Below are 27966 nucleotides of genomic sequence, written 5' to 3' on the forward strand. Positions count from 1 at the left end.
CTGTCCATTGAACCATAAACAAATCTAATAAAATCTAACAGGAAAGCACGAATGTTAAATAACCGAATCTTTAGCTGTTTTACTGTTCAATGTTTGCTTCTACATTTATAAGCTGTTTTAATGAAAAAATCAAAAAATCTTAATAAAAAATCTTTATTCTACAAAGTTAATTGTAACACAGTCTTTATCTTTTATAGTCTTCTTTCCAGTAACAACCAAGTGTAATTTTTCATTTTTGTTTAATTCTTTAATCTTTTTCTCATCCAAAACAGTCAAAAATCTGTTCGGCAAGTGTACTTTACAATCTTCCAACTCGGCAATTATTGTAAACCCGAATTTATCTTTCATTTTCTCCAAATTCAAGATTCTATATCTCTTTTTTTCTTCCAATTCCACTAATTTCTTATATTCTTTGAATCTTAGTTCACCAACCTTATTCAACTCTTGTAACAGCGCTGCCATTTATTATAGAAAAATCTTTTAACTAAATTTAGTTAAAAGATTTTTCTATAACAAATAGAACAATCTGAAAACATTTGACCAGAAATTGTGCTGATTTGTGTCAAAAATCACTACTTCTCAAAATTTAATTTTACAAATTTTTGCTCTTTAAATAGAACAATCTGAAAACATTTGACCAGAAATTGTGCTGATTTGTGTCAAAAATCACTACTTCTCAAAATTTTAGTTTACAAATTTTTGCTCTTTAAATATGGAGCGGAAAAAGATAGAGTGCCCATACTGCAAAAAAGACATTTTTGAACATCACTATACTCGTCATTACAATTCGAAAAATCATTTGAAGAACAAAGAAATTTATAATAAAGAACTAAATTATTTGAGGACTTGGGCTAAAGAAAATCAAATTGCCGATCACCAAAACATGTATAATATAGAAAAATTGCGTGAATTAAAGAAAAGCTTTAAGGAAGATAAAAAAGATCTCAATCTATTTAATGATGAAAAAATTCAATCAATCGCTGAAAAATTGTCCTTAGAAACAAACGATAAAACTAAGTCTGAAATGATCGAAGAAATTGACAAAACTCTTAACGAAAAACCTAAAAATATCATTGATGTAGAAGTTTTATCCTCAATACACGGTCTTTTCAAGCAATACATTTTAACGAATTTAAACGATAAGTTCATGTCAATTTACAAATATCTATCAATTATGAGGCCAGAGATTAAAAGTTTAATCGAAAAATTTCAAGAAACCGTTAAAAATATGAAGGGCTATCTCTCTTTAGAATGCGAATACGAACGAACTTTAGTGAACGGTGAAACACAAACTTGTCCAATGTACTTTACTATAAAAGCAGACGAAATCTTCGACGTAAACGACTTTATTACTAAGCAATTTAATAAATTAACACATCGAGAACAGACAAATCATCCAAATAAGGGCTCTGGTTGGACATTAAAACGTTGTAAACAACTGATTTTGAGCCTTAATAAACATGAATTTATGAACGCAGGATCATATATCGATTTACCAAAGGAAATCAAAGATAAAAAAGCTTGTGTAAATATCAAAAATAAAGATGATTATTGCTTTATTTACTCTATCCGATGCGCTATTGAAAAACCCGAGACTCATGTTGACAGAGCAAAACAATACGAAAAATTCGTGAACGATGAGATATTTTCTGGATTCGACTATCCTATGTCTTTAAAAGATATACAATTATTTGAAAAACGAAGCAGCAAAGCAAAGTACAAGTATCCGAAAATGTCTGTAAACGTCTATACTTTTGATGAAAAACTACACATAGTACCGTTGCAAATTTCAGAAGTTTATGACGCCAAGTTAGAAGTTGATTTATTGTATGTTAAACAAGATGATAAATCCCATTATGTTTTGATAACAGATTTAAGTAGATTAGCGAGTTCACAGATATCAAAAAATGCTCACAAGACGTTCTTGTGTCGAAGATGTTTAAGCCATTTCTACAAATATAGTGCTTTATCAGATCATTTAGAAATTTGTAAGCAACATGAAGTTTGCAAGCCAATTATGCCGTTTCCGGGTCAAACAACTAAATTTACCAATTACCAAAAGAAATTTAGCCATCCGTACGTAATTTATATGGACTTTGAGAGCATATTAGAGAAGATTCCCACATGCAAAAACAATCCGCAAAAATCGACTACAACCAAGATTCAGAAGCATATTCCTTATGGTTTTACTCTATATTTAGTGTCTAATGTGACCAATCGTATGTACAAGCCGATATGTTATCGAGCAAAAAATGAAGAAGAGTTGCCGAACGTTCCTGCAAAATTGTTTGAAGAACTCAATAAATTATCGAAGTACATAGCTAAAAAATATAATTCAAAGAACATGAAGCCCATGAAATTGACTGACGAAGAAGAAATTTCGTATCAAAATTCAAATCTTTGCCACATTTGTGAAGAAATATCGTATCAAGACACTGAAAAAACTTTAGGGTTTTTACCAGATAATTGGAGTTCTGCTTATGATGCATTCAAAAAATGCAGAGATCACTGTCATTTGACTGGAAAATTTCGAGGTGCAGCTCATAGAATTTGTAATCTGAATTTGAAATTTCCTCAGAATATTCCCGTTTTCTGTCACAATATGTCTAATTACGATACGCATTTGTACATAAAAGAATTGGCAAAACAATACGGTAATGTTGATTTGATTGCAAACACCGATGAACGATATATAAATTACTCTGTAAATTCTGGATACGGGTATGAATTTGATGGTGACAAACCTAGAAAGTTCATCAAGTTTTCGTTTGTAGACACGTTCAGATTCATGGCCTCGTCTATAGAAAAGTTAGCTAAAAATCTAAAGAGAGAAGACTTCAAACATACAAATCATTTTATACAGGATGGAAGAATATTGAATGAAATTATAGAAAGACAGCCAAATGACGAAGAAGAAATCTTTAAAATTCTATCTGGAAAAGGCATATTTCCTTACGAATTTATCGATAGTATTGAAAAACTTGATTACACAGAAGAATTGAGAATTCAAGATTTCTATTCACTCTTGACAGATGAGAGCATATCTGAGAAAGATTATCAACACTACTTAAATGTTTGGAACAAATTAAAAGAGAAAAATCTGGGAAATTATTCTGATTTGTACAACATTCAAGATGTTTTATTGCTCGCTGATATCTTTGAAAATTTTAGGAATATTTGTTTGAATTGCTATAAGCTTGATCCAGCACACTATCTGACTGCTCCTAGTCTTGCTTGGGATGCTATGTTAAAATTAACTAAAATCGAGCTTCAACTGATACACGATTACGATATGTATTTAATGATTGAAAAAGGTATTCGCGGAGGCATTTCTCAGTGTATTAAGCGATATGTTAAAGCAAATAACAAATATTTGAAAGATTTCGATAAGACAAAGCCCGAAAACTATTTGTTATACGTTGATGCAAACAACCTTTATGGGTATGGTCTTATGCAAAAACTGCCGTTTAGTGATATCAAGTGGATGGATCCTAAAACGTATACAAAAGAAGAGTGGCAAGAAACAATTTTAGAACTCACTGGCGACGAAGATTATGGTTATATTCTCGAAGTCGATCTTGGATATCCAACAAATTTACACGAACATCACAAGGATTTACCTCTTGCTCCCGAACATTATAAAAACAAACTTTGCACAACTCTACTGGATAAAACTGAATACGTTGTTCATTCGAGAAATTTGAAGTTCTATTTGGAACAAGGTATGATTTTGAAACATGTGAATAGAGTTATTGCATTCGATCAGAAGCCTTTTATGAAAGATTACATTGATTTTAACACTAGTATGAGAACCAAGGCTATAAGTGACTTTGAGAAGGACTTTTATAAGCTTATGAACAACTCGGTTTTTGGAAAATCGATGGAAAATGTAAGAAATAGATGTGATATTAAACTAGGAAACGAAGAATTTTCAATGAAACAAGCTAAGAAAACAAATTTCAAATGCTTTAACATCTTTGACGACAACTGTATAGCGAGTCACATGTACAAACAAAAGGTTAAATTTAACAAACCGATTTACATAGGATTTTCAGTTCTCGACCTCTCAAAATTGCTAATGTACGAGTTTTATTACAACAAATTAAAGAAGTTTGATCCAGATTTGAATCTGTGTTACATGGATACAGACAGTTATTTTCTAGAATTGAAACGAGATCCTTTTAAAATTATTAAAGAAAATATAGATGACTTTGATACAAGTGATTATCCAAAAGATCATGAATGTTTCACTACTAAAAATAAGAAGGTAATAGGGAAATTCAAAGACGAATTGAACGGCGAGATATTAGAAGAATTTTGTGGTTTAAGATCAAAGATGTACTCGTACAAATATCTAGACAAAAATCCAGTTAGGTGTAAAGGAATTAAGAGAAGCGTTGTAAATAAAACAATAAATATCGAAAACTTGAAGAGATGTTTGTTCGAAGATAAAGAAGAATTTAGGGAGATGACTGTAATAAAAAGCTATAAACATGAATTGTACACAGTTACCATAAACAAGCTGGCACTGAACGCTAAAGATGATAAGAGAATCGTTCTAGAAAATAAGATCGATACAGTACCTTATGGCTATAAAAATGAAGCAAAATCTGATATATTAGATGAGTTAAATAAACTTGGAAACTTTGACATGTAAATGGAAGATGATTTAATTCACTGTCACAAGTGTAAAAAGAAAACGAAAAATATAGATTCAAAAATCGTTCAAACTCAAAATGGATTGTATAGAATTGCTGCAAAATGTTCAAAATGTAAGACAAACAAGAGTAAGTTTATAAAGAATCCAAATCCAAAACCTGTTAAGCAAGAATTGAAGACTAAAGATGAGATAGAGATTGAAGCTCGAGAAATTCATGCACCAGTACGAAAAAAGTTTAAAAAGAGAAAAATTATAACATTAGGAATTGACGATTTATGGGCAGCAGATTTAGTTATAATGTCTAACTATTCAGATCAAAATGATGGATTTAAGTATATGTTAAATGTTATTGATACTTTCTCAAAATATGCTTGGTCAAGAGCTATCAAAAGAAAAAACGGCAAGGATATTTCAAAAGCTTTCGAAGATATAGTAAAAGATGCCATAAGGATCAATCACAAACCTCCTAACCTACTTCATACAGATAAGGGTTTAGAGTTTAAAAATAAAGAATTTAACGATGTTTTGAGGAAATACAACATTAAGATTTATCATACTGAAAACGAAGAGAAATCAAGTATTGTAGAGAGATATAACAGAACTCAAAATGAAAGAATGAAGGTTCTTTTTGAGATTAATAAAAACTTTAAATGGATCGATATTCTTCAAGAAATCGTAAAGAAATATAACGATACTGTTCATAGCACAATCAAAATGAAGCCTAAAGACGTAGATAAAGATGCAGAAAAAGAGTTATTAGAGTCGGTTTTCAAGTATGTTCCACCAGAAATTCACACGAAAACTAAATTTAAAGTCAATGATCATGTAAGAATTGTTAGTAAAAAACAAACATTTTCGAACAAATATAAGAACAATTGGTCAAGAGAAATCTTTGTGATTTATCAAATTAATAACACAGATCCTGTAACTTATAGTATAAAAGATTTAAATAATGAAGAAATAACCGGAAAGTTTTATGAATATGAATTGAGAAAGTCAAAGATTTTTTCTATATAAATGGAGGCCCAAAAGAAATGTTCAATGTGCAAAGAATTAAAAGGTTTTGAAGAATTTTATAAAGATAAGAGTAGAAAAGATGGAATTATTTATAATTGTAAAGATTGTTATAGGAAGTATCATAAAGAGCTGTATGATAAAATAGAAAAATTAACTTTGGAAGAGAAAGAATGTCTTAAATGTAAAGAAACTAAAAAAATTTCAGAGTTTAATAGTGATCACTATAGTAGAGATAAGAAAGACTCATATTGTAAAGATTGTGTAAAGAAGAATCACCATAGATTATATTATGAAGATACTCAATGTGAATGTGGAAGAACTATAAAATGGTTAAATAATTATCAAAAACATTTACAAACAAAATATCATAATTCAAGAGTTTAACATTTTCATCGTGTAATAATTTTTTCTATATAAATGGAGTCTCAAAAGAAATGTACAAAGTGTCAAGAAGAGAATAGAAAAGACTGTTATTGTAAGGAATTATATGATAAAATGAACAAATTAACTTTAGAAGAGAAAAAGTGTTACTTTTGTAAAGAAATTAAAAATATTTCTGAATTTAATAACTGGCAGTATAGTAAAGATAGAAAAGATGCTTTTTGCAAAGATTGTGCTAAAAAAATTTTCAGCGAAAGTTATAAAAACGAAATGCCTTGTGAATATGAAAAAAGAATTCTACAATGGTTACCTAGTTATGCTAAACATTTACAAACAAAATATAATAAATCGAGAGTTTTTAGTAAAATTTAGAAACATTTTCATCGTGTAATTTAGATATTCTATAAATCAGTCGAGATTCTGCCATATTTGTAGTAAAATGATTTCCGTTGTATAAAATATTCAAAGATTCTTTCATTTGGTTGTAGAGATTTATACTATTTGGATCTCCTTGTCTTAATAAAATTTCCATTTCTGGGTAATCAATTTCAAGTTCTTTCAATCTTTTCGGTATTTCTCTCTTTTGAGCTCTGATAACGTAATAAGGATATTCCCACATGTGATTCTTCTTAATTAATACAAAAACATGGTGTTTTTTCTTATCAAAATCTTTACAAACAAGATCTGGTTTCATTAAGTCAATTTTTACACTTTGTTTTGCAATTATTTCCGTTTTGATTTCATCTTTAATTTGCAAGTGCTTAACTTTGTCCTCTAAATATTTAATCTTGTTTTCAAGTTTGTACACACCAAATTTACGAATGCTTGGTAAAACATCTCTCGTAACCCATTGTTGAAAGCTTTTTGCTTCTATTTTATGAGATCTTAAAATTAACGAATAAAGTCCTGATTCATTAATGAAAATAGTATCTTTGTGAATATTTGCGAGGTGGCCCTCGAGGGCTACCTTATCTTTTAGATAAAAGTATTGAGATTTGTCACCTTCATCGACATTATTTCTAATCGCTTTTTCTGTATTGTTATATTCCAATATTTCTGCAACATCTTTAGCCTTAAACCAAAATTCATTATTTTCGTCAACAATTGTTAAAATTTCTTTATTATTGAATTTTAGTTGATTATTTCTTAGATCTATGACTGACTCCATTTAGATAGAAAAAAAATTTAACAAGCAATTATTATTTTGAGTTTAAAGGTCGAAAATAGTGTCTGGATGTAATTTTTTTAAGAGTCGCGATTCGATACCCTTGAAAGTTTAAAGGTAGTCTATTCAATAGACCCCCTTGATTCATGTCCGTTGCTTCGACAATCTTAAATAAATTGTTGTTTTACTCTCATTATTTAATAAATTTCCCTCAGAGTCTTGAATAGTCAGAACGATTTTTTGAATTCTTTTAATATTTTTTCTAATTGGAATATAATCGATTTCATTCGGTTTTTCACTGATTTTTGATCCATAAGCAACATTTGGGAAAAAAGTGTACAAAATTTCAGATTCTTTGTGTAAATGTTCGGTATGATTTTCAAAACTAGGTTCAACGAGATTACAATGTACTTCAATTACATCAAACGGTCTAAATTTTGGCGTTTTATTTCCTAAATATACCTGATTTGGCTCAATAGTTTCTTGAACAAACCCTAACAAATCTACAATAATTGCTGAAAACATTATTCTTACTGGTGATTTTATTTGAATTTTATTAGAGAGATAATTTTTTTGCATTTCAAACTTGTTTTCGTCAAAGTTTAAAGATTTATCTGATTGTTTGAATGTTTTCAGATAATTTTTAAGGGAATTTTTTATTTGATCGAAAGTATAATATCCTTTGTTTAAACCATAGTATTTTGTTATGTTCTTCTCACTAAATCCTATGCAATAAGGAGAACTTTCACTAATATTTATTACAAAATTGTCAGAATAAAAACCGCTTAAACCGATAAAATAATTTGATTCTTCCTCTAAGTGTATAGGATGTTCCAAATTTAAAACTAATTTAGAGCTTTCTGAAGTCAACTTGAACAGCTTCATTTTCGCAAGCGTTGCTTCAAGATGAAAATCTTCTATTTAAATGGAGAAATTTTTAAAGCAAAAAGATCAGATAAAACTTCAAACGTTTGAAGAAAATAAGAAAGATCAACCAATCAGATTGTTAATTGTTGGTTCAAGTGGATGTGGAAAAACAACTTTATTATTGAATTTTATCTACAATAGGTTGATTCCTTATTCCAATTTGTATGTTTTTAGTAAATCTTTAGAACAAGACGCCTATAAAAAATTACAAGAAAGATTTGAAAATATTGAGAAAAACTTAAACAAAAAAATATCACATTTTTATAATGCTTCTGAGGACATAGTTCCGTTAAGCGAATGTAAACCCAATTCGTTAATCGTTTTTGATGATTGTATTTTGGAAAATCAGGACGTTATTAAGGAATATTTCGTAATGTCTCGTCACAAAAACATATCTTGTATCTATCTTTCCCAATGCTTTTCAAAGGTTGATAAACAAGTTATAAGAAATAACCTGAATATGTTGTGTATTTTTAAGCAAGATGATCACTATTCGAGAAAGATTTATAACAATTATGTGGGACCTGATATGAGTTTTAACCACTTTATTGAGTTATGTGATAAAATTTGGAAGGAAGACTACGGATTTTTAACTATTAATCTAACTTTGAAGCCTAAAAATGGCAAATATCTGAATAAATTTTCCAATATAAACGTGTGATAATCTAGTTGTTTTCATGTTTTTACGTTCACGTTCCACGTTCACGTTCACGTTTCACGTTCATGTTTCACGTTTTTACGTTCCACGTTCACGTTCATGTTTCACGTTCATGTTTCACGTTCATGTTTCACGTTCGTGTTTACGTTTCACGTTCGTGTTTCACGTTCCACGTTCACGTTTTACGTTCTGTGTTCACGTTTCGTGTTCACGTTTTACGTTCCACGTTTAAAATTTTCCTAAATAAATGGCGAACGTAACTTCAGAAGAAGCAAAAAAACTTGATCAAATAGAAAAGAAATTAATCAAAGAATTTAAAGAACAGATTCGAATTGATGAAAAAGAACAAGAATTTATTCAAAAAATTAATCAACCTGTAACATCTGCAATAAAAAATGTTGAGGGCAAAATTGAAAATGTTTTAAGCGATAATCAAAATTTGATGAATTTGGTTCCAGTTGTACGACAATTTGCTGATATTTCGATACCAGAATCTGAGTTTGAATTGCCAAAATTACCATCTTCAACACCATTTAGACCTCGAATCATTGAAGACTCTACCATAGTTGAACCAATAAGTCCTGGAACAACGGATATAATAATTGGTGAAATTGGTAAAAAATTTCTTCCTAGAGCAAAGGATGATAAATTTGGTTTGTATTGGGACAGAAAAAAGAAAAGTTTTATGATTGGAAATTTGCCCGTGAATTTTGAGCATAATGATATCATTATTAATGAAAAAACATATGAAGGAACTCAAGGTTTATGGAGATTATTAACAGGCACTGATGTTCCAAAAGACGGTTTATATTCTGAAGAAGACTTGAAAAAGTATACTGAAATTTTATGGAAATCTGATTCAATTTACAAAAATAATGATCCATCAACTAAGAAACCAAAGTCAAGTAAAGGTAAAAAATATCTCAATTTGATTAAACCAATTTGGGAAAAAAGAATCGAAGGATCAGGTGTGAGAAAATACAGTGATAATAAGATTGAGTACAGATATATCGACGATTTGACAAAACTCGATGGAATTATTAATTATATTTATGCTCAAGAGAAGGCTGGAAAACAACAATTTTTTGAACGAAAAGAAAGCGATTAAAGATTTTATTTCGAACAAACTTGATGAAATGATTGAAAAACCTGATGGAATTAAATATTTAAAACGAGTTTTGCCGGCAATAAGTTCATCTATGATTGAGGGTAGTGGACTTTTGAATGATTTTATCAACAATTTACCTTTTGAATTACACGTACCAACTTATCAGTATCTGGGGCCCGGCACAAAACTCGAAAAAAAAGACTAAAAAGAGGAGATCCTGGTATAAATAAATTAGATCAAGCTGCTATGGAACACGATATTTTTTATGCAAAACATAGAGACACAAATTCCAGACATATCGCAGATAAAGTTTTGCAAGATAAGGCAATGGATAGATTTTTATCAAAAGATGCTAGTTTAGGTGAAAGATTTGTTGCGCTTCCAACAGCTGGAGCAATGTTTTTGAAGAGAAAACTAGGAATGGGAATCGAAGAGAACTTGAAATTTTAACTATATAAATGGAGGTGAATGTAAATTTCAGCAAAAATCAGAAAGAAAAAATAAAATCCGCTTTTAAGAAGAAAATACCCGTTAGTATTCAATTTAAAATAGATCAACTAAAAAATGGCGAAGATAAGATATTTTTAACAAATAGACAATACAATAAACTCGAAAAACATAAGAAAAACAATAAAGGAACCAGAATAGAATTTTCTTATAATCAGTTGAAAGAACTTAAAAATGGTGGACTTTTGAAAGATTTATTAGATTTTGGAGAAAATATTCCAGTTGTTAAAAATGTTGTTCCTTATGTTCGTAAAGCTGCTCCAATCGTTAAAAAGGATGTGATTCCTATTGTTCGAAACATTTTAAATTGGTTAGATAAAGAGTTGGAAGATGTTACAGGATCTGGATTAGATGAAAAAACTTTGAATTACGTGAAATCAAACATCGGAAAAAAAATTTGAACCCTTAACATTCGGAGAATTGGAAGAAATCTGCAAAAATATTAAACATTTTAGAGGAATCTTCATGAGAGATACATTACCTGAAAAAGTTAAGAAATTTGAATGTGGAATTGTGAATTTAGACTCGATTATGGGAAGTGGAACGCATTGGATTTGTTATTATAAAAATGATAAGAATGCATGTTATTTTGATTCGTATGGAAGAATTGAGGACAAACCACCTATAGAATTGATTAAATATTTGAAAAAATCAAGCGTCTACTACAATGATTCTCAGATTCAAGACTATAAAGATCCCCCAATTTGTGGTCATTTATGTGTTTTTGTTTTGAATGAACTGGCTGAAGGTAAAGATTTTAAAGAAGTTGTTAACAAATTATTGCTTAATAAATATGGATTCACAAAATATTTTTGACGTATTTGGAACACAAATTATTCAAAATGTAGATAATAGTTTGAATTTTGATAGTTTGAGAAATGAGTTTGATAACAAGTTAGAAAATGTATTACAAAACCTTCCAGATTCAGATATGTTTGCTGTCGAGATTGAAGATTTTAAAGCAGAATATGATAACAAACTTGCAAATTTCATGAGTTCAAATGAAGTTGCTGATAAAATAAAAACATTGGAAAAAGAAGTTGATGATGGTGTAAAAAAATTATTTACCAATTTAATGTCTCATATCGAAAAAGCTGATAAAATTACTGAAGCGATCAAAGTTGAAAAGAATTATGTTAGTTTAGCTAATAAAAAAAGAATTGTCGGTGTTCGACCTGGTATTGACAAACATGATGTTGTTGTTAAAGAACAAATTTTAAAACCTCTAAAATTATCAGAAATCATCGATATTGTTGATTTACATGATCCGAATGTTAAAAATGCCTTAGATTTTAAAGGAAAAAGAATTAGCGGTGTTAGTAAAGGAATTAATCCATTTGATGTTGTTGTAATGATTCAATTAGAAGATCCTATTAAAATGTTTAATGAACTAAAACAAAATTATGAGAATCATAAACAGCATGTTAAAGATTTTACAACAGAAGTCTATGACAAGTTAGAAGCCAGAAATAGAAGATCAGTAGACGATGTTGGTGAAATTAATGAAAAACTTACTAATTTTAAAGAGTCTTTTGATAAGTTTAGTTTAGATGCTACGAAAACTTTTGAGAATATTGGTCATAAATTTGTTGAATACAATGATTCTTATGCTGTCAAATTTCAAAAATTAGAAAAAAAACTTAATAATATGGAGGAAGATCTTACTGAAATAGGTATTCGCGTAGGGTTTTATGCACGATAAATTTTCCCTAAATAAATGGCGCTCATATATTGTGTGAGGTGTAAGGCAAAAACTGAAACAAATGATATAAAATACTATGCAAATATCAATGGAGTTAAAAGAATTTCGGGAAAATGTGCTGAATGTAACTCAAAAAAGAGTCAATTTATAAAAACTTGATTTTGAAATTTTTTCCTAATAAATAGAGATGGCGGGACATTACAGTGCTTTCGATCTTTTTATCATGCAACACGAAAGAGATTTGAAAAAAGAACATTGGGATGACATTTCTCAAAAATATGAATTATCTGAAGATATGATGAGATTATACGTAAACAAATTGAATTGGTATAACATTGCTAAATATCAAACTTTATCATCAGAGTTCATTCAAGAAAATATACATTATCAATTAAAAGATCATATGTCTGTTCTTTGTCTCTATCAACACTTGAGTATAAAGTTTTTGGATGAAAATAAAGATACAGTTGATTGGAACAATATTATAGATAGCGGTTACTATCCTGTGCAAATTTTATTGAAATATGTGACCGAGATCGCAAAATTTAAGGAAGAGAATCCTGAATATGACGAAGTAGATCATTAAAAATGACTCTAATCTTTTTAATTATTTTACTAAAATTTATATCTTTTCTTATAAAAACGTACATTAGATCGATGAAAAAATGATACACGATGTTTAAAATTTCTAAATTTTCTCTTATTAAATGGCGGACTACAGAAAATATGCTAGTGATATTGAAAGGGCGGAGTTTAAAAATTTCTATCCAATTAGTAAACAACATTTGAATGAACCGAATAAAAGAACTGAGTTTAATATTGATTTTGGAGATAACTTTTGCTCGTCTAACTTCCAGTTTTATATTTCTGGAACTTTAACAAAACAAGATGGTCAAGCATATCTTGGAACTGATAATGTTAGATTAATCGATAATTTTATACCGTTTTTATTTTCTAAGATTGAAGTAAGAAAACACAATAAATTGATAGAAGAAGTCGAAAACTGTGGCCAATTAAGCACAATTAAAGAAACTATTTCGTATTCAAAAAGTGATGTTATTTCTCAAACTTCTAATGGCTTTGAATCAGATTTTAAATTTGGTGTTTTTGAAGCAGCTGGAAATTTATCTCATTTTGGATTAGGATTTTTTGAAAATGTTACTATTCCGATCTATAAAGGAGGATTTTATCTAAGTTTTATAAGAGCAGAAGACGATGATGTGATTCTGAAGACTGCAACTGGAAATGTTATGCCTGTTGATGGAAAAATAACAATTACAGATTTTTTTATTAGAGTTCCAATGATTGATTATAAAATCACGAGTAAAATAAGGTTGATTGATGAAATTACAAAAAGTCAAAACATTATGTTTAATTTTCTAGATTGGCAATGTATTGAACAAAAAGGTATTTCCGGAACAACTTATTCGTTCGATATCACAAATATTTATAGAAATATCTTCAATCCCAAGTTCGTTATCATAGGTTTTCAAACAGATAGACAGAATAATCAAGAAAAAAAATCCTTCAAAGTTTGATAGTTTGGATGTAAAAAATATCAGAGTAAAATTGAACGGTTCTTATTATCCAGATGAATTACAAAATTTAAACATTTCCGGAGGTCTTTTCAGAATCATGTATCAGATGTATCAAGATTTTAAGAAAGTTTACTGTAATAATAAGGAAATGTATTACAATCCTAAAGAATTTTTAGCGAATAGACCTATTTATGTCATTGATACAACAAAGAGTTTGACAAATATTTCTGGTTCAAAGAACGATATAATTATCAATATGGATTTTCAAAAAGCTGTTACAAACGCGATTTGTTATGTTGTTGTTGTCTCTGAGAAATTTTTAGCCTATGATGTGATTAAGAACGATATTAGAGAAATTCAGTAAAATTCACGTTATTTTCACTATTATTCATCGGATAATTTTAAAACTTTACAGAATTGTTAAAGACATTGATATAAGTATTCATTTTTAATTTCAAAAGAATATCTTAAAAAATGGGGATGATATTAACAAAAAACTATTCCAAGGTCATCTTAAGGGTTGGACCGGAAGTTATGATTTTAAAAAATACTTTAATATCCTATATACCAAATTTCAGCAAAAAAGCTCCAATAGTTCTCGAGATATAAGAGTTTTAAGATAAGGGATGATTGGGGTAGTTTTTGAAAATTTTGTTATTTTCATGAAATTTTAAGTTGAACTCGCTTGTTTTTGAAGTTTCAGATTTTTCTGATAATTTTTTTTATTTTTTTATGAATATTAAGAAATAGGGGATGATTTCACCCTTATGGATAAGTTAAGTCGAAAGAGTTAAGTATTTACTATATGTGTACCAAATTTCATTAAAATCGGTTGAGTGGTTTTTGAAATATAAAATTATTAATAAATTTGTAAACTAGCAATCCTAATTGAACAACTTATATAGCAGAGATATAGCTTATATCTTTCGAGACTCTCCGTAGCTCAGTTGGTAAGACGCTTGCCTTCAAAGCCTGAGGTTCTGGGTTCAAATCCCAGAGCTTCAGGCGCGCTTTTTATTGAGGAAGACATGGTTGTCGTTCAGTGGTTGGGGACAAGTCTTTACACGAGTGGCCATAGTGTAATGACTATAGAACAAGCCGAGTAATGACAACTGTGGTTGGCGCGCCATTTGCTTCCTCACCTTTCCACTTCATTCCTTAATTCCTTCTCTTCCTTAATTCGTACATTCCTTCTCTTCCTTAATTCGTTCATTACATTCATCATTCACATCATTCATTAATACAACATTACACTTACAAAACACCCGACACAAATTCCCTAATTGTATCTCTCCATCAACTTCTACACAGTAGTTACCAAAGAAAAATGAGACTTGGGAACAAAAAAATTCCAGAGTCTAAGACCCGAATTACAGCTCCTAGCCATTAACTTGGTTGGACAGTAGCAGTGCAGGGCCAAGTCTCTAAACAATAGACACCGTAGAAGTTGAATGTGATGTGATTCCCCATAGCGCAAACACGCACACTAACAACACTACACCAAAGACACAATCATTCATTTTGTATGTCTTTCATTATATCGTAATGAATTGCTGAATGGTAAACGTTTCTCTTTTCTTCGTCAGAACCACACACACACAATATATCTGTTTCGTAAATGTTTTTTCCACATAATTTATCCCAATCTACAACAAAAGCGTGATCTCTTATAAATTCCTTTGATAAATCTTGTTGTTTACAAAGACTTGTTAAAAAACTAGCTGTATGCATATTTCTTGTCCAGTATGGATATTGTCTTCTCAACATTTCAACAAATAAGCAATGAAATTTAGCATAAAAGCGATGAAAAATGTCAGATTGTTGGTGTTTTAGTTTATTTTGTAAAAATCGGAATATTTTTCTTATTTTTCTATTATTTAATTTAAAATCTCCTATTACATTTAACATATTTATACTATCTAAGTTGTCTGTAATAAATTGCATTGAACACTTTTTAGTACTTAAAAGTTCTCTGAATTCGTTTTCATTTAAGGATTCGTTTTCACTTAAGGAAAATATCAACATTTGTTTAACATATTTAGGTAATTCAAAGAAGTCTTTATAACTATTTCCTGTGGTAAGTTCTTTAAATGCTAGAAACTGAAGTGATTTTGGAGAGTTCATGTTGTTTGATGACTATTTAGTAGAATAGATTTTTTATTTAAGAAAAATAATTTGCTAAATTCATATTATTCTCTTTCATTCCTTCTAAAACTTCAAAAATATACTCTTTCGCTGATGAAAAATCTCGATTTCTTCCGGAATAATCTTTGTAATCATAGACAAAATATCCTAAATAGTTGTACAATAGAATGAAATTATTTCTATTTATCTCTGTTGTAGAAATGTAAACACAAACATTTGCGCTGAAAAATTTATATCTCGGCAGAGTTAGTTCCATAATCTCCATTTATAAAAAAATCTTTTTGTTTAAATGGAAGAGTATAATGCCAACTGTTACAAGTGTTATAATAGAGGAGAAATTATCGATAAAAGATATTTAGTTTGTAGAGGTTGTAATTTAATTTTGTTAGAAAGACCTAAACCTAAGAAATTTCGAAATAAATTAACACATTTGAATAACCTGCTTACAAAATTGCAATATGGAGACAAGAAGCAAACAAAATTTGTTACAGAATTTAGAAAACAGAATAACAATTTTTACTTATCTCTTGGAACCATTGACAAAATTATTTTCCTTTTCAAAGAATACATTAGGTTTGTAGGTATCGATACACACGTTTATTATGAAAAGATATTACCTGTATTTTTTCATTATCTGGATGTTGAATTTGTTTATGATTTTGAACCAGAAATCCTCGATGATTTTATAGTACATTTGGAGAAATTAAACGAAGAACCTCTTGAAAAGAATGCGGTTTTACTCACATTCTCCCCGACTTCTCGAGTGAAGGTTAGCGAATTTCATTTTTTCCGTCTTTAAATTTTTTCTATTTAAATGGAGTTCTTGAAAGAGTTAAATGATATTGGAGAATGTAAGTTTAAAGAGTATAAGAAGTTAAATGAATTGGAAGAAAGGAAGAAATATAGAATCTTGAATTTGGAGAAAATGAAAGATAAATTCGGGTTTACAATAATTGCCGAGTTGGAAGATTGTAAAGTACACTTGCCGAACAGATTTTTGACTGTTTTGGATGAGAAAAAGATTAAAGAATTAAACAAAAATGAAAAATTACACTTGGTTGTTACTGGAAAGAAGACTATAAAAGATAAAGACTGTGTTACAATTAACTTTGTAGAATAAAGATTTTTTATTAAGATTTTTTGATTTTTTCATTAAAACAGCTTATAAATGTAGAAGCAAACATTGAACAGTAAAACAGCTAAAGATTCGGTTATTTAACATTCGTGCTTTCCTGTTAGATTTTATTAGATTTGTTTATGGTTCAATGGACAGTATTTTACATTGATTTTCTGACTGTCCCAAAAGTGGTCTAGGAACCCCTTACTGTTTGATTTTACAGATTCGTTTATTGTCCTTTAAACAGTATTTTCCCTTTATTTTCTGTGTGTCCCAAAAGTGGTCTAGAACCGGCATATTCATATCTACTTATATATATATATCCTAACCCAACTACAACTCATTTCACTTGTTATCCCCTGGTTGCCCCAAAACTTGTATTAGTGTTTACCATTTCATTCAAACATCTATTTTACCTTTCTTCCACAGTGTCTGTGATCTAAGTGCAAACTGGTCAACCTCTCCGCGAGATATCTTGTACTGAGAAGCAAGCTTTTCTGCAGTGAGAGCCATCGGCAGCTTGCAGTAGGTGTCGGTCAGCCCCACCCACAGTGTGTCCTCCAATTCAGGAGTAGAACCAAGAGGCACACCAAACCTGATGTTCCGAACAGCGTGGGGCGCCTGGCTCATGTTATCCACCCCACCTGTCAACACTACTTGCGAGTCTCCACAGAGAATGTTCTACAACAGAAAGTTTTATTTAAGGAATAAAACAAACAACTCTCTACAGCGTTAGATAAGTCTTGGGTACAGCTCTACAGCTGTGATTTTCCTTTACAATATTTAATCAAATCACAATCAATCAATACTTTTATTTATCTTTGAAGAACTACATCAAATACATAAAAATTAAATATCACTGATTTTTAGTGGCGCAACCAGGAATCATCCCTTGGCGGTGTGCGGAACATCGGTGGTTGGGGGTATAGAATCCCCTCAGCACAGTGTGGTGGGTCCAGGGACCTCCCTCGGATATTTTTTGAAATATTAGGTCCTAAAATCTGTATTTTATTGTACTTTTTAACTTGTAAAAGAGAGGCCAAAACTGAGGCCAGAGTGTATAAATTTTACAGTAAAACCACTCTACCAGTAGTTACCAGGACGCTTATATAGTGTTAAGTAAAATCTTCTGTAACAAATACAGCTTGTATAAAGTGTATTTAGCTCAAAGAAATGTAATGATAACATTAATGAACAGAATATTGAATGAAATAGTTAAGTTTAAGGCATAAATAAAAATCAAAGCTAAATGTTAATGTCTACTCACGGATAAAAAAATATAGATAAACCTGAATTCGAAAGTTTGCTACAAACTAACTAATAGAGCTACATAATGGGAGTTACTAAAGTTTAGCTTGTTTATTTCTGCATTTTAGAATAAAAACCAATAATTTATTGACAATAACTTCCAATTTGTAAATTGATAACAAAACAAAAGATATAGGTTTTGACGCTTTTCAATCAAACTAACTTTGAACATTCATAACTCAGGAACTTGTGATCTGACTTTATAAAATACCAAATTTTCATACAATAAAGGTAAAATTGTACTGTAATTGAGGACATAATTTTTGAATTTTTGAATTATATGAAAAAGCTGTTATTACATTATCATCACCCTTTTTACTAGAGCATGATAAAAAAGTTTGTACGAAAAATGTGAGAGATTTTTCTCAAGGTACTGCTGAAAAATGCCAAGTCTATTTCAGAGATTTTGTATCAGTTTACAAAAACATTTATTAAAACAAAACAGTTTTAGATAGACTCTTATTTTTTTTATTTTCTTTACAGATAAATTATTTAATTAAGACTGTATAAATATGCATACACTACTAATTTATTATATTTAAACAAATAAAAAAGGTTCTTACCAAAATATTTAGAACATTTTTCCAGCTACGTATGCAAAATAGCACTTTCCTCAAAATAACTGATACCACTATTTACAACATTAAAACTGTACACATACAACAAAAATTATTTTATTATACACAAAACTGAAAAGGCAACTACTTTTTATGTAAACCAAAATTTCAACTTTTCCTCATAGCCTAATTTAAACACAGTATATCTACCACTGAGTTTGGAATAAATAAAACTTCATTTACAATAAATTTGCAGAAAAAAATATTTCCCTTCATAAAAAGTGTAAAACAAATCTTATATTTAAATATAATTTAGTTTTAAAAGTTAAAAAAAAATTAAATATTTACCTATAGTATACATTTCTTCAGTTTTACATGAGAAATAGCACTTTTAAAAATTATTCCACTATAAAACATAATATCAATTGAAAGAAAAAATTAAACTACATACAAACATACAAATGTTGTCCATCAATTTCTATACACTTGTAAACAAGTTTCACCATGTTCCTGGCTACTCTTCTTAGCTGTACTCTGCCTATCTCATTGCATTGGTAATGTTTTTCTTCAATTCCTGTAGGGTATGAGGATTGCTTACGTAAACAATTTCTTTTAAGTAGCACCACAAAAAGTCAAAACTAGACAGATCAGAGGATCATAGTGGCCACAGTCCTGTTGAAATTATTCTTCCCTCAAAAAAATCCTATAGCATCTCCATACTAGAGCTAGCTGATGGCAAGTGGAACCATCCTGTCGAGCCAGCAGCAACGCTCACTCTTGCAATAAGCCTATGAACTGTTGGATAATGTCTTAGTAGAGAGCAACATTCACAGTTGCTTCAAAAACAAAGGTCCTATTATTCTTAGCATTGAAAATGCACACCGTACACATAATTATTTTTAGTGTAGGGAAGTTTTGATGAAAATGTGTGGGTTGTCAGTACTCTAGGTCCGGTAGTTTTGGCTATTAACATAACCTCCAAAATGGAATTAAGCTTCATCTGTAAAGAACACTTGATCTAAAATGTCAATGTTGCCTCTAATGAATGTCTTAAAACCATTTGCAGTAGGGAACCCTTTTGACATTATCAGCATCCTTCAGTTCATGGAAAACCTACATTCGGTATGGATAACATTTCAGTACTCTTCTCACAGCAGTGTGGGCTGAACTTAATGACATGTTCTTTTCCTTTTCCCGGCTTAGTCTTCACAAAGATTTACGTGAACATCTCGTAACTGATGCTCTAATATCCTGAATGACCTGAGGGTTAAAACTGACTATTGCCTGTCATGACGCTTGTGTGAAACTGATCCTTTTTTATGAAACCGTAAACTAACTTTGGTATTACACTTTTAACTGGTGCTTCTTTTTCAAATTTGTCCATGAATCGTTGCAGACACACAGCAGGAGATTTCATCACGAAATAAGTTTCAATCACGAATATACATTCTTTAATATTTAAGCGCATTTTAACAAACAACAAATCACTAACATGCAACCTATCCTCAGTTTGTTCAAACGTCAATACTTGACCTTCACTGGTTCAACTGCAATAAGCAGGCCCGGCGACAGGATTCTCGGGCCCCTATGCAATCATGAAGACCGGGGGCCCCCCCCCCAAAGATTCAACAGGCAACCAACCTAATTACATTAAAATTCACCCCCCCCCCAACGTTAGAACAAAATTCCCATATTGGTTATATTAACATAGCAAGCATTATTTTATTCCAAAACTTACTACTCCATTACTTGATTTACTTATTTGTTAAATGATTCACTTCTTCAAAATTATGCCAAATCCGTGATTTTTCCTGTATTTACTTCAATTTAAGTTATATAAATAAATGTTGCTAAACAAATGGAAAGAATTGAGGTTTATAATTATGTAGTGATTATTTTTTTACTATTAAATCAATACAAAACAAAACTCACTGAACTTAATTAAAATCAAAAACACCATCCTTAAAAAATATACACTTAATGAACTAAATGGACAAAACATAATTAACAAAGAATAAAATCATTAAAATTAAAGTTCAACTCGTGTCGCTCTCCTTTTTAGTAGAAAACAAAACTTAATGATAGGTTCCTGGAAAACCTAATGAAACAAAAACTAAATATCATTGAACAATCACTTAACGAACAAAACTAAAAAAAATTAAATGAACAAAACCTAATGAACATTGTACAAAACATAAATTGAAAATTAATAAAGAAACATTGGGCTATGTTACTCACTAACATTAAACATGACTAAAACACAACTCGTCGGGCCTTCTTCCCAGCAAAGTCTTCTATAATGTCGTCATATTTCAAACTACGTGCCAAATCTGACTCCATGGCTAGAATACTCAGGTCATTCATGCGGTCTTGCGTCATCGTAGAACGATTTGCACTTTTAATTCTTTTCATCAAACTGAAGCTCCTCTCCCCTTGGCTGACAGATACAGGTATGCAACAGAACAACCGGATCGCTGTAGTGATATTTGGAAATAAACTATCTAGTTTGTTCTTCCTTAGAGCGTTTATTAGACTTAATGGTTGAAGAGTTTGTTCCCCCAAGTTAGTGCGATGAATCGATTTCAAATGTTTAAATTCATTTAAAATTTCCATCTCAATATCCTCTTTGTATGTTTGACACAGACTCAAACATTGCTGCTCAATAAAACTGTCGTCTTCCTCAATATATTTCCAAAGACATTGGAAAAGGTTGCTGATTTTTCCAGCAAACTCGAATCTCTGAGACAGTCCCCCTAAGACTGAGTCTAAGATCTTGAAGAAGACATCAATCCTAAAACGTTCCTCTTCGTTTTTTAATTGATGTTCCGTGCCGTCCCTTGTTTCGTCATGAAAAATCTTTCTTTTCTTTAATCTTTTTTCCTTAAAATCAGTTTCGCAATCTACACTCTCAGCCATGTTGCCTGCCACTAGCTTGGCCTCAGTGTAGAGATTGCTCCATCTGTCTCTCAGTACTTTTAGTTCCTCTATTAAATCATTCAGATTTTTTGTTTCAACGTCTAGAGTTGTTGATCGGGCTTGTAATACTTTATTTTTGTTGTCTATTGCAACAAGCACCTTTAGCCATATTGTCGACATCATGATACATTCGAACGATTGTAGATATTTCAATAGCCCTTTCAGATCTGTCTTGCATTCTGCAGATAGATTCAGTTCTTTACAATCATTGAGGGCATTGATGATGAGAGGCAAATGCTTTACGAAAGGGCGCACACTATCTACTCGGGCTGACCATCTCGTTTGAGAAATACTGTGCAGAGAAGAGCCTATTCTGTTTTCTAAGTACTCCCATCTTTGAGGGCTTCTAGAAAAGAAGTTATACGTCTTTTGCAGCATGCCAAAAAATGTTGTAGCTTCCTCGCAGCATTCAGCAGCATTAACCCCACACAGGTTGAGGCTATGTGCGGCACAGTTATTATAAAAAGCCAAATTGTTGGTCTCCATTATGATGGCTTGGGCACCTTTGTATATTCCAGCCATATTGGATCCATTGTCGTACCCCTGGCCTCTGCATTCCTTCAACGGAATTGAGTGTTTGTTGAGCTCGCTAATAATCAACTTAGCCACATCCATTCCAGTTTTTTTGTTACAGTCAACAAAATTTAAAAATCGTTCGCAAATTTTAAATTCTGATTCACAATCTAAGAGATATCTCAAGATCAACGTTGTTTGCTCAGTATGTGAGGCATCGGGGGTAGAGTCAGCAATAATAGCATAATATTTTGATTTCTTCCTTTCTTCCAATACCTTCTGTCGAACTCTTTCCCCACAAACTTGAATGAATTCATTTTGAGAGTCTTTAGACAGATAATGAGCTTGAACACGTTTTCCCTCTTCTTGGGCCTTTTTTACTTTTGCAATATGTTCTCTTAGTAAAGGGTCATATTCCGCTAACAGCTCTATCAGACCCAGAAAGTTTCCATTGTTGGGATCCCCAATTTTTTCAGAGGTCCCTCTGAGAGCTAATCCTCGCTCTCCAAGGAACATGACCACGGAGAGCAATCTTTGAAATATATCCCTCCAATATTTGGTTCTTGAAGCCAGTTCTGAGTCGAGTTGAGAATGTATGTCTGATCCATCACTTAGCCTCCTTTCTAACTCTCTCCATTGGATGTAGCAATTTTTGTGGGAAGCGCTGGTTTCATGCAAAGGTAGCTTGTTGTAAAGCTTCCGCCATCCATATTCCTTTTTCCATCCATCGTTACTTAACAAAACTGACTTATTTGAATCGTGTTTTTCACCCCCACTATTATTATTGAAAAGTCTACATGGAAAACAAAATAAGGACTCAGCAGTCTCACTCCATACAAGCCAATCTCTTCTGACGCTCTCTCCGTTCGGCCTTTTTGAAAAAAGAACCGTTTTTGGAAACGCTCTTTTTCCATCACTTGGCAGATCTGACGGCATCAAAGATGGACCCATTTTCACTAAAGTCTCAATCACACTGTCAGTCACCACCTTGTTTTTCAGAAGTCCCAAATCTGAACTGGTAATTATAGTTCCTAACCCCGAATCTACATTAGCATTTAGAATGTCACGATTGTGATCTTCCAAAACAATATCATCTTTAGGATCAGGTTCTGAGGTAAAGCTATCTACCATTGTTTCTCCTTCATCAGCATTAGGCCTACAGCTTTCAAGATCTTCGCTGTCTTCAGTATTAGGGTGTTCATGAAAACTGTGAGAAACTTCGCAAAGTTTCTCCCTGGCGGCGCCAGGGTCGTTAGGGCCGCTGTTAGAACTAGTTGTAGCTACGTCTACTTTGATTCCAACGTCAAATAATGTCCTGGATCCTTTATTTGAACTTTCAATTTTCTTTTGCCTTTCTTTACGTTTTTGAGCACCAGATTTATGTTTGTAAGTGTCCATTTTGAGATATAACGGTGTTTTTTATGCGAAATGATGATAAAATACTGTGAATGGACCTAAAAATAAATATCTTGGATTAGTCAAGAATAATAAATTGATGTGGGCAGATCATAAAATAATATTTGAAATAGAATTTTAGAACCTAAATATCAAAATACAAATTTAAAAATGTATCAAATTGATCATAAACACTATTAGACAATTAAAAATTAGTATTGATTACTAGGCCTAAACCGAGCAGTTGCTAAAATAAATACGGAATGTAAATTATCAAACGCTGCGTTTAAAGTAGTAATGTATCTCAAACTGGGCTAAACTAATCAAAAACCGACAGGTGCAATCACAGGACACGTGAGGGGATGTGATGAGTCATTGAGCTATTTTCGGATACTGTATCGCTTGCTGCGCTCTCACTCAGATTTCCAAGGTCAAGTTTTTTAAGACGTTCACCCAGCGATCTCTATTGTTTACCTGTCTTGCCAACATATTGGGGGTTTACTTCCTGTTTCTCTCTCTGTTTATCCTGTCCTCACTCCCCATTCCCTCTCGTAAACTGCGCAACTAGTGATGCGATGCGTCGCCTCAAGTTGGTTGTCATAACAACCAATATATCAGCCAACGAGCCAACCACGAAACAATACCAAACTATGTCGTCATTGAATAATATTTTCTACGTGCTAACGTGCATACTGCATACAAGCATGTGAACAACCACAAAAGAGTGAGCGATGAGCCGTCGTTCTCTCTGATTTAATAGGATAAACTTGATTAATTGAAACTTAAAACGACGTTCAGTAGCAGTAGCAAACCGAATTTATGTGTTGTTTTTTTAATTTTTAACCATCCTACTCCTCATATGTTTTAGTTTAGATTTAGATACACAGTAACGTCAGTAACATTTATAATTTCACGTCTTATTACATAGGTACGTTTATAAGACGATTACAACGTCTCAAATTTTGCAGCCCAGTAATAATTAAGTTTATTTGTATTTTTTGCTGTTATGGAACCTTGTTGATCGTCTTAAAGGTTAACCAGCCCTTGGATAATCGGGAGTTAACTGTAGCCTAATTTATTTTATGAAACTGATTACTGTATAATTCAAATTTATAATGAGGGGTAAAAATCATGGCTCCACATGGGTTGGGCTGGTGGACCCCTGGTCCCAGGCCTGGGCCCCTGGGGGCCCGGCTCTGTCCCTAATTTTATATATTTTACAATTTTTATTTTATTATGTTTATATTATAATCATCAGTTAAAATAAAAATCTGCGTTACATTAAAATTAAAAATCTCATGTTTTTAATTATGCCCTACAGCATGACAAGTGAACAGAAGGAGCGGGCCCTGAGCCTGATCCTGGTAACAGGGCCCGCAATCAAATGTGGGATCCATGGTAAAATTTATTCAGTTTTTTAATTTTTTCGGAAATTTGGAACTTATTTTCTAAAATTAAATGATAAAAATATTTACTAACTCACCTGTATGTTTCTTTAATTCACGGTTAAATCAATCTCAATCTCCTTACAACAACAACAACAACAACAAACCTAATTAAGCACGACAACAAACTAAAACTAGAAGTGTACAAAACAACCAATCACGATAACTTAATAAAACCATTACCACCAGCAACCAGCATAGAAATGCAAGATTGAAAGAAACATTAGTTTATTATCGTGTCGGTATCACTGTCATCCGACGCTCAGGTTGCAACTTGTAGTGAGCAAGGAGGGGAGGGGCCGGGAGGGGAGGGGGTGGAGAAGAGTCACTGCCTTCGCGTCTGGGCGATGCGGACCCCGGGCCCGACGTCTGACAGCCACAACCACAACGGTTCGCGCCACCTCAGTGTTTACAATTTTATTGGTTTAAATCGGAGCAAAGAAAGTAGTTTAAATTAACATTGCATGTTATTTCCTGAATATTTTCACCGCACAGGCCCTGGGCCGATGGTAATGGGCAATGATAAAAAAAAATAAAAATACATATTTTAGTCGGCCCGGGCCCCCTGTGGCCCCGGGCCCCTATGCATTTGCCCCCCTTGCCCCCCCCTGTCGCCGGGCCTGGCAATAAGCAGGAAATAAATAGCCATCCCCACTCTAGCTCATGTCATACCAGCATTAGAAACAGTATTTAACCCGTTTCACAAAAATATATGCATTTTGCCCAAAAAATTAATTTTGTACAACCTAACGAGCAATGGAACCCTTTTAAGTTGAACAACCTGTACACACACACATGCGCAAATGCGTGCACACGCGCACGCACACACACACATTCTTTCATTAAATTTGTATAACTGGCAATAGCATACCGTACACATAAAGTAGAAAGCAAAAGATATAACAGAATACAAAAAGTCACAACATTCTGACGTGGCTAAAGAATTTAGCCCACCTTAAGCTCTCTATGTCTAAAAAATCAGGGGCTCTTTCCAGTTATCTCTTGCTATCTTCCAAAATCTCAATCAAACAACATAAATTTTACTCTTTTCTTTGTTTGGTTCAAGGATATAAATGTATACCTGAGCACCATTGACTACAGCTTGGAAGCCAGAACCACAAAGTCTGTTCACTCCTAGGGCAGGCTTGTCTAAACTGATCCCACACCGTAGGAGAAGATGACGAGGAAGAAAGATGGAGTCTGAAGAGGTATTCTGGAACATTTAAAAATCCTTGAGTATGCTTCTAATGAATAAATTATTCATTACTCTTGTTATAATTCTAAAATATATTCAATTGTTTTACAATGTTGACCAATGTAAGGCGATACTACAAAGTTTCTGCATTTGCCAGTTTGTTGTACCAGTTTGCTCCAGTCAATGAACCTATACTTTACGAATTTCCCTTATCCGTATGTTACAGGAAAAATGTTTCAGAAAAAATAATAAACCATTTTGAATTTTAAACATTTATTTTAAAATATATTTTGGTACTGGTTTAATTTATCGTAAGTGCTAAAATTTGAGTACTATACAACTGATGTAGAAAGACATTGTACATTCATGACAACTGATAGCTTGATTGTTTATCTGTTTTTTCTGAACTAACTACAATGGTTTGATATCAATTGCTAGTTATATTGTTATAGGTAAACCGCTTGCAAAAAGACACTGGGCAATTTTAGTTCACGCACGGTGGGGTAAATACCCCTCTGCCGCTGTGATGCTGCTCTCACCCAGTATCCCCACCACTGCTCTGCATTTGCAGCTTGTTCTATCACCTGACCTGGCCACTGCCACTTAGCAGCTAACCTCACACCAAAAAGAAAGCTCCCAGGATACGTCAATGGCTACATTAGTCTGTTCATTTAATATTTTACGCTTGTAAGTGCCTACACAAAAAATTCAACATACTTATAGAATAGGTAAGTAGCTGCAGTGTAAACAAAATGGCGCGAGTGAGACAAGACCCACACAGCTGATAAAACAGAGACGTGGAGATACTTGTTCCACTCCCAATCACTGGAGGAGGGTCCCTCCTGTACGTGGCTGCTCAGATATTTGCTTCTGCGCAGGTTTCTTTACGAGGGGTTGATCTATAGAATCCAATGTATGAATGCCTTGGACAAATGTAAATAAATCAAACCTCTTAAACTAGCTACATTGAATCACTATCTCATTAACACCATCACTGGTTCTTACTCTTTCAAACGTAGAAATGAGCTCTGTGCAATTTTTAAATTGTTAAAATATCTCTTATATCTGAAGAACTTCCAGTACTTACAGCCAGCACATTGCCTATCACCACAGAGTCCACAATTTCCGGTTTTATATTGGCAGAGGTGAGAGCCGATTTTGCTGCAACTTCCTGTAGTTCTAGGGCACTTGTCTTAACAAATTTCCCACCATATGTCCCGAAAGGAGTACGTTTAGCTGCTACAATAAATATTCCTGAAAAAAAAAAACATCAAGATTGAACAAAACATGTTTTATGTACCGTACACTAAACACACAAAAATCAAAAAGTACACATTTCTGTTGGTAAAATAAACTAAGCACAAACATTAAAATATCAAGTTACGTCAAGTCTAAAATGTTTTAACATAATCATAATAACATTCCTAAAAATGTTTTTATTATTATTAGGAAACTAAATCTTTGTTGCAAATACATTTTATTTCCACATTTCAAAATATAAAAGAGTGGTTTGAATTTTTAAACCCACACGTACTAAATAAACAGCACTGACAACCAATTAAATCTCTTTAGATATTTAATGAGCTCAAATGACACTTAAATTAGGCATTTACTCTGTTGAGAAGTAAGTAGATGGGAAGAGTCAAGTACTT

At 31.9% G+C, this 27966-nt stretch overlaps 1 protein-coding gene across 1 annotated transcript in view; it reads right to left on the reverse strand.

The window, feature by feature from the left end:
- The window catches only part of LOC124372051 (3-ketoacyl-CoA thiolase, mitochondrial-like), a 67991-nt gene that overhangs the window by 22886 nt on the left and 17139 nt on the right, over positions 1-27966 (reverse strand). The window contains exons 2-4 of the mRNA XM_046830410.1: positions 27402-27568; positions 26201-26332; positions 17342-17606 (exon numbers count right to left, since the gene is read on the reverse strand). Of these exons, the coding sequence (XP_046686366.1) occupies positions 17342-17606; positions 26201-26332; positions 27402-27568 (564 nt within the window). The remainder of the gene's footprint in view (positions 1-17341; positions 17607-26200; positions 26333-27401; positions 27569-27966) is intronic.

The sequence above is a fragment of the Homalodisca vitripennis genome, unplaced genomic scaffold, assembly GCF_021130785.1.
Source record: "Homalodisca vitripennis isolate AUS2020 unplaced genomic scaffold, UT_GWSS_2.1 ScUCBcl_2414;HRSCAF=7154, whole genome shotgun sequence".
Taxonomy (NCBI): domain Eukaryota; kingdom Metazoa; phylum Arthropoda; class Insecta; order Hemiptera; family Cicadellidae; genus Homalodisca; species Homalodisca vitripennis.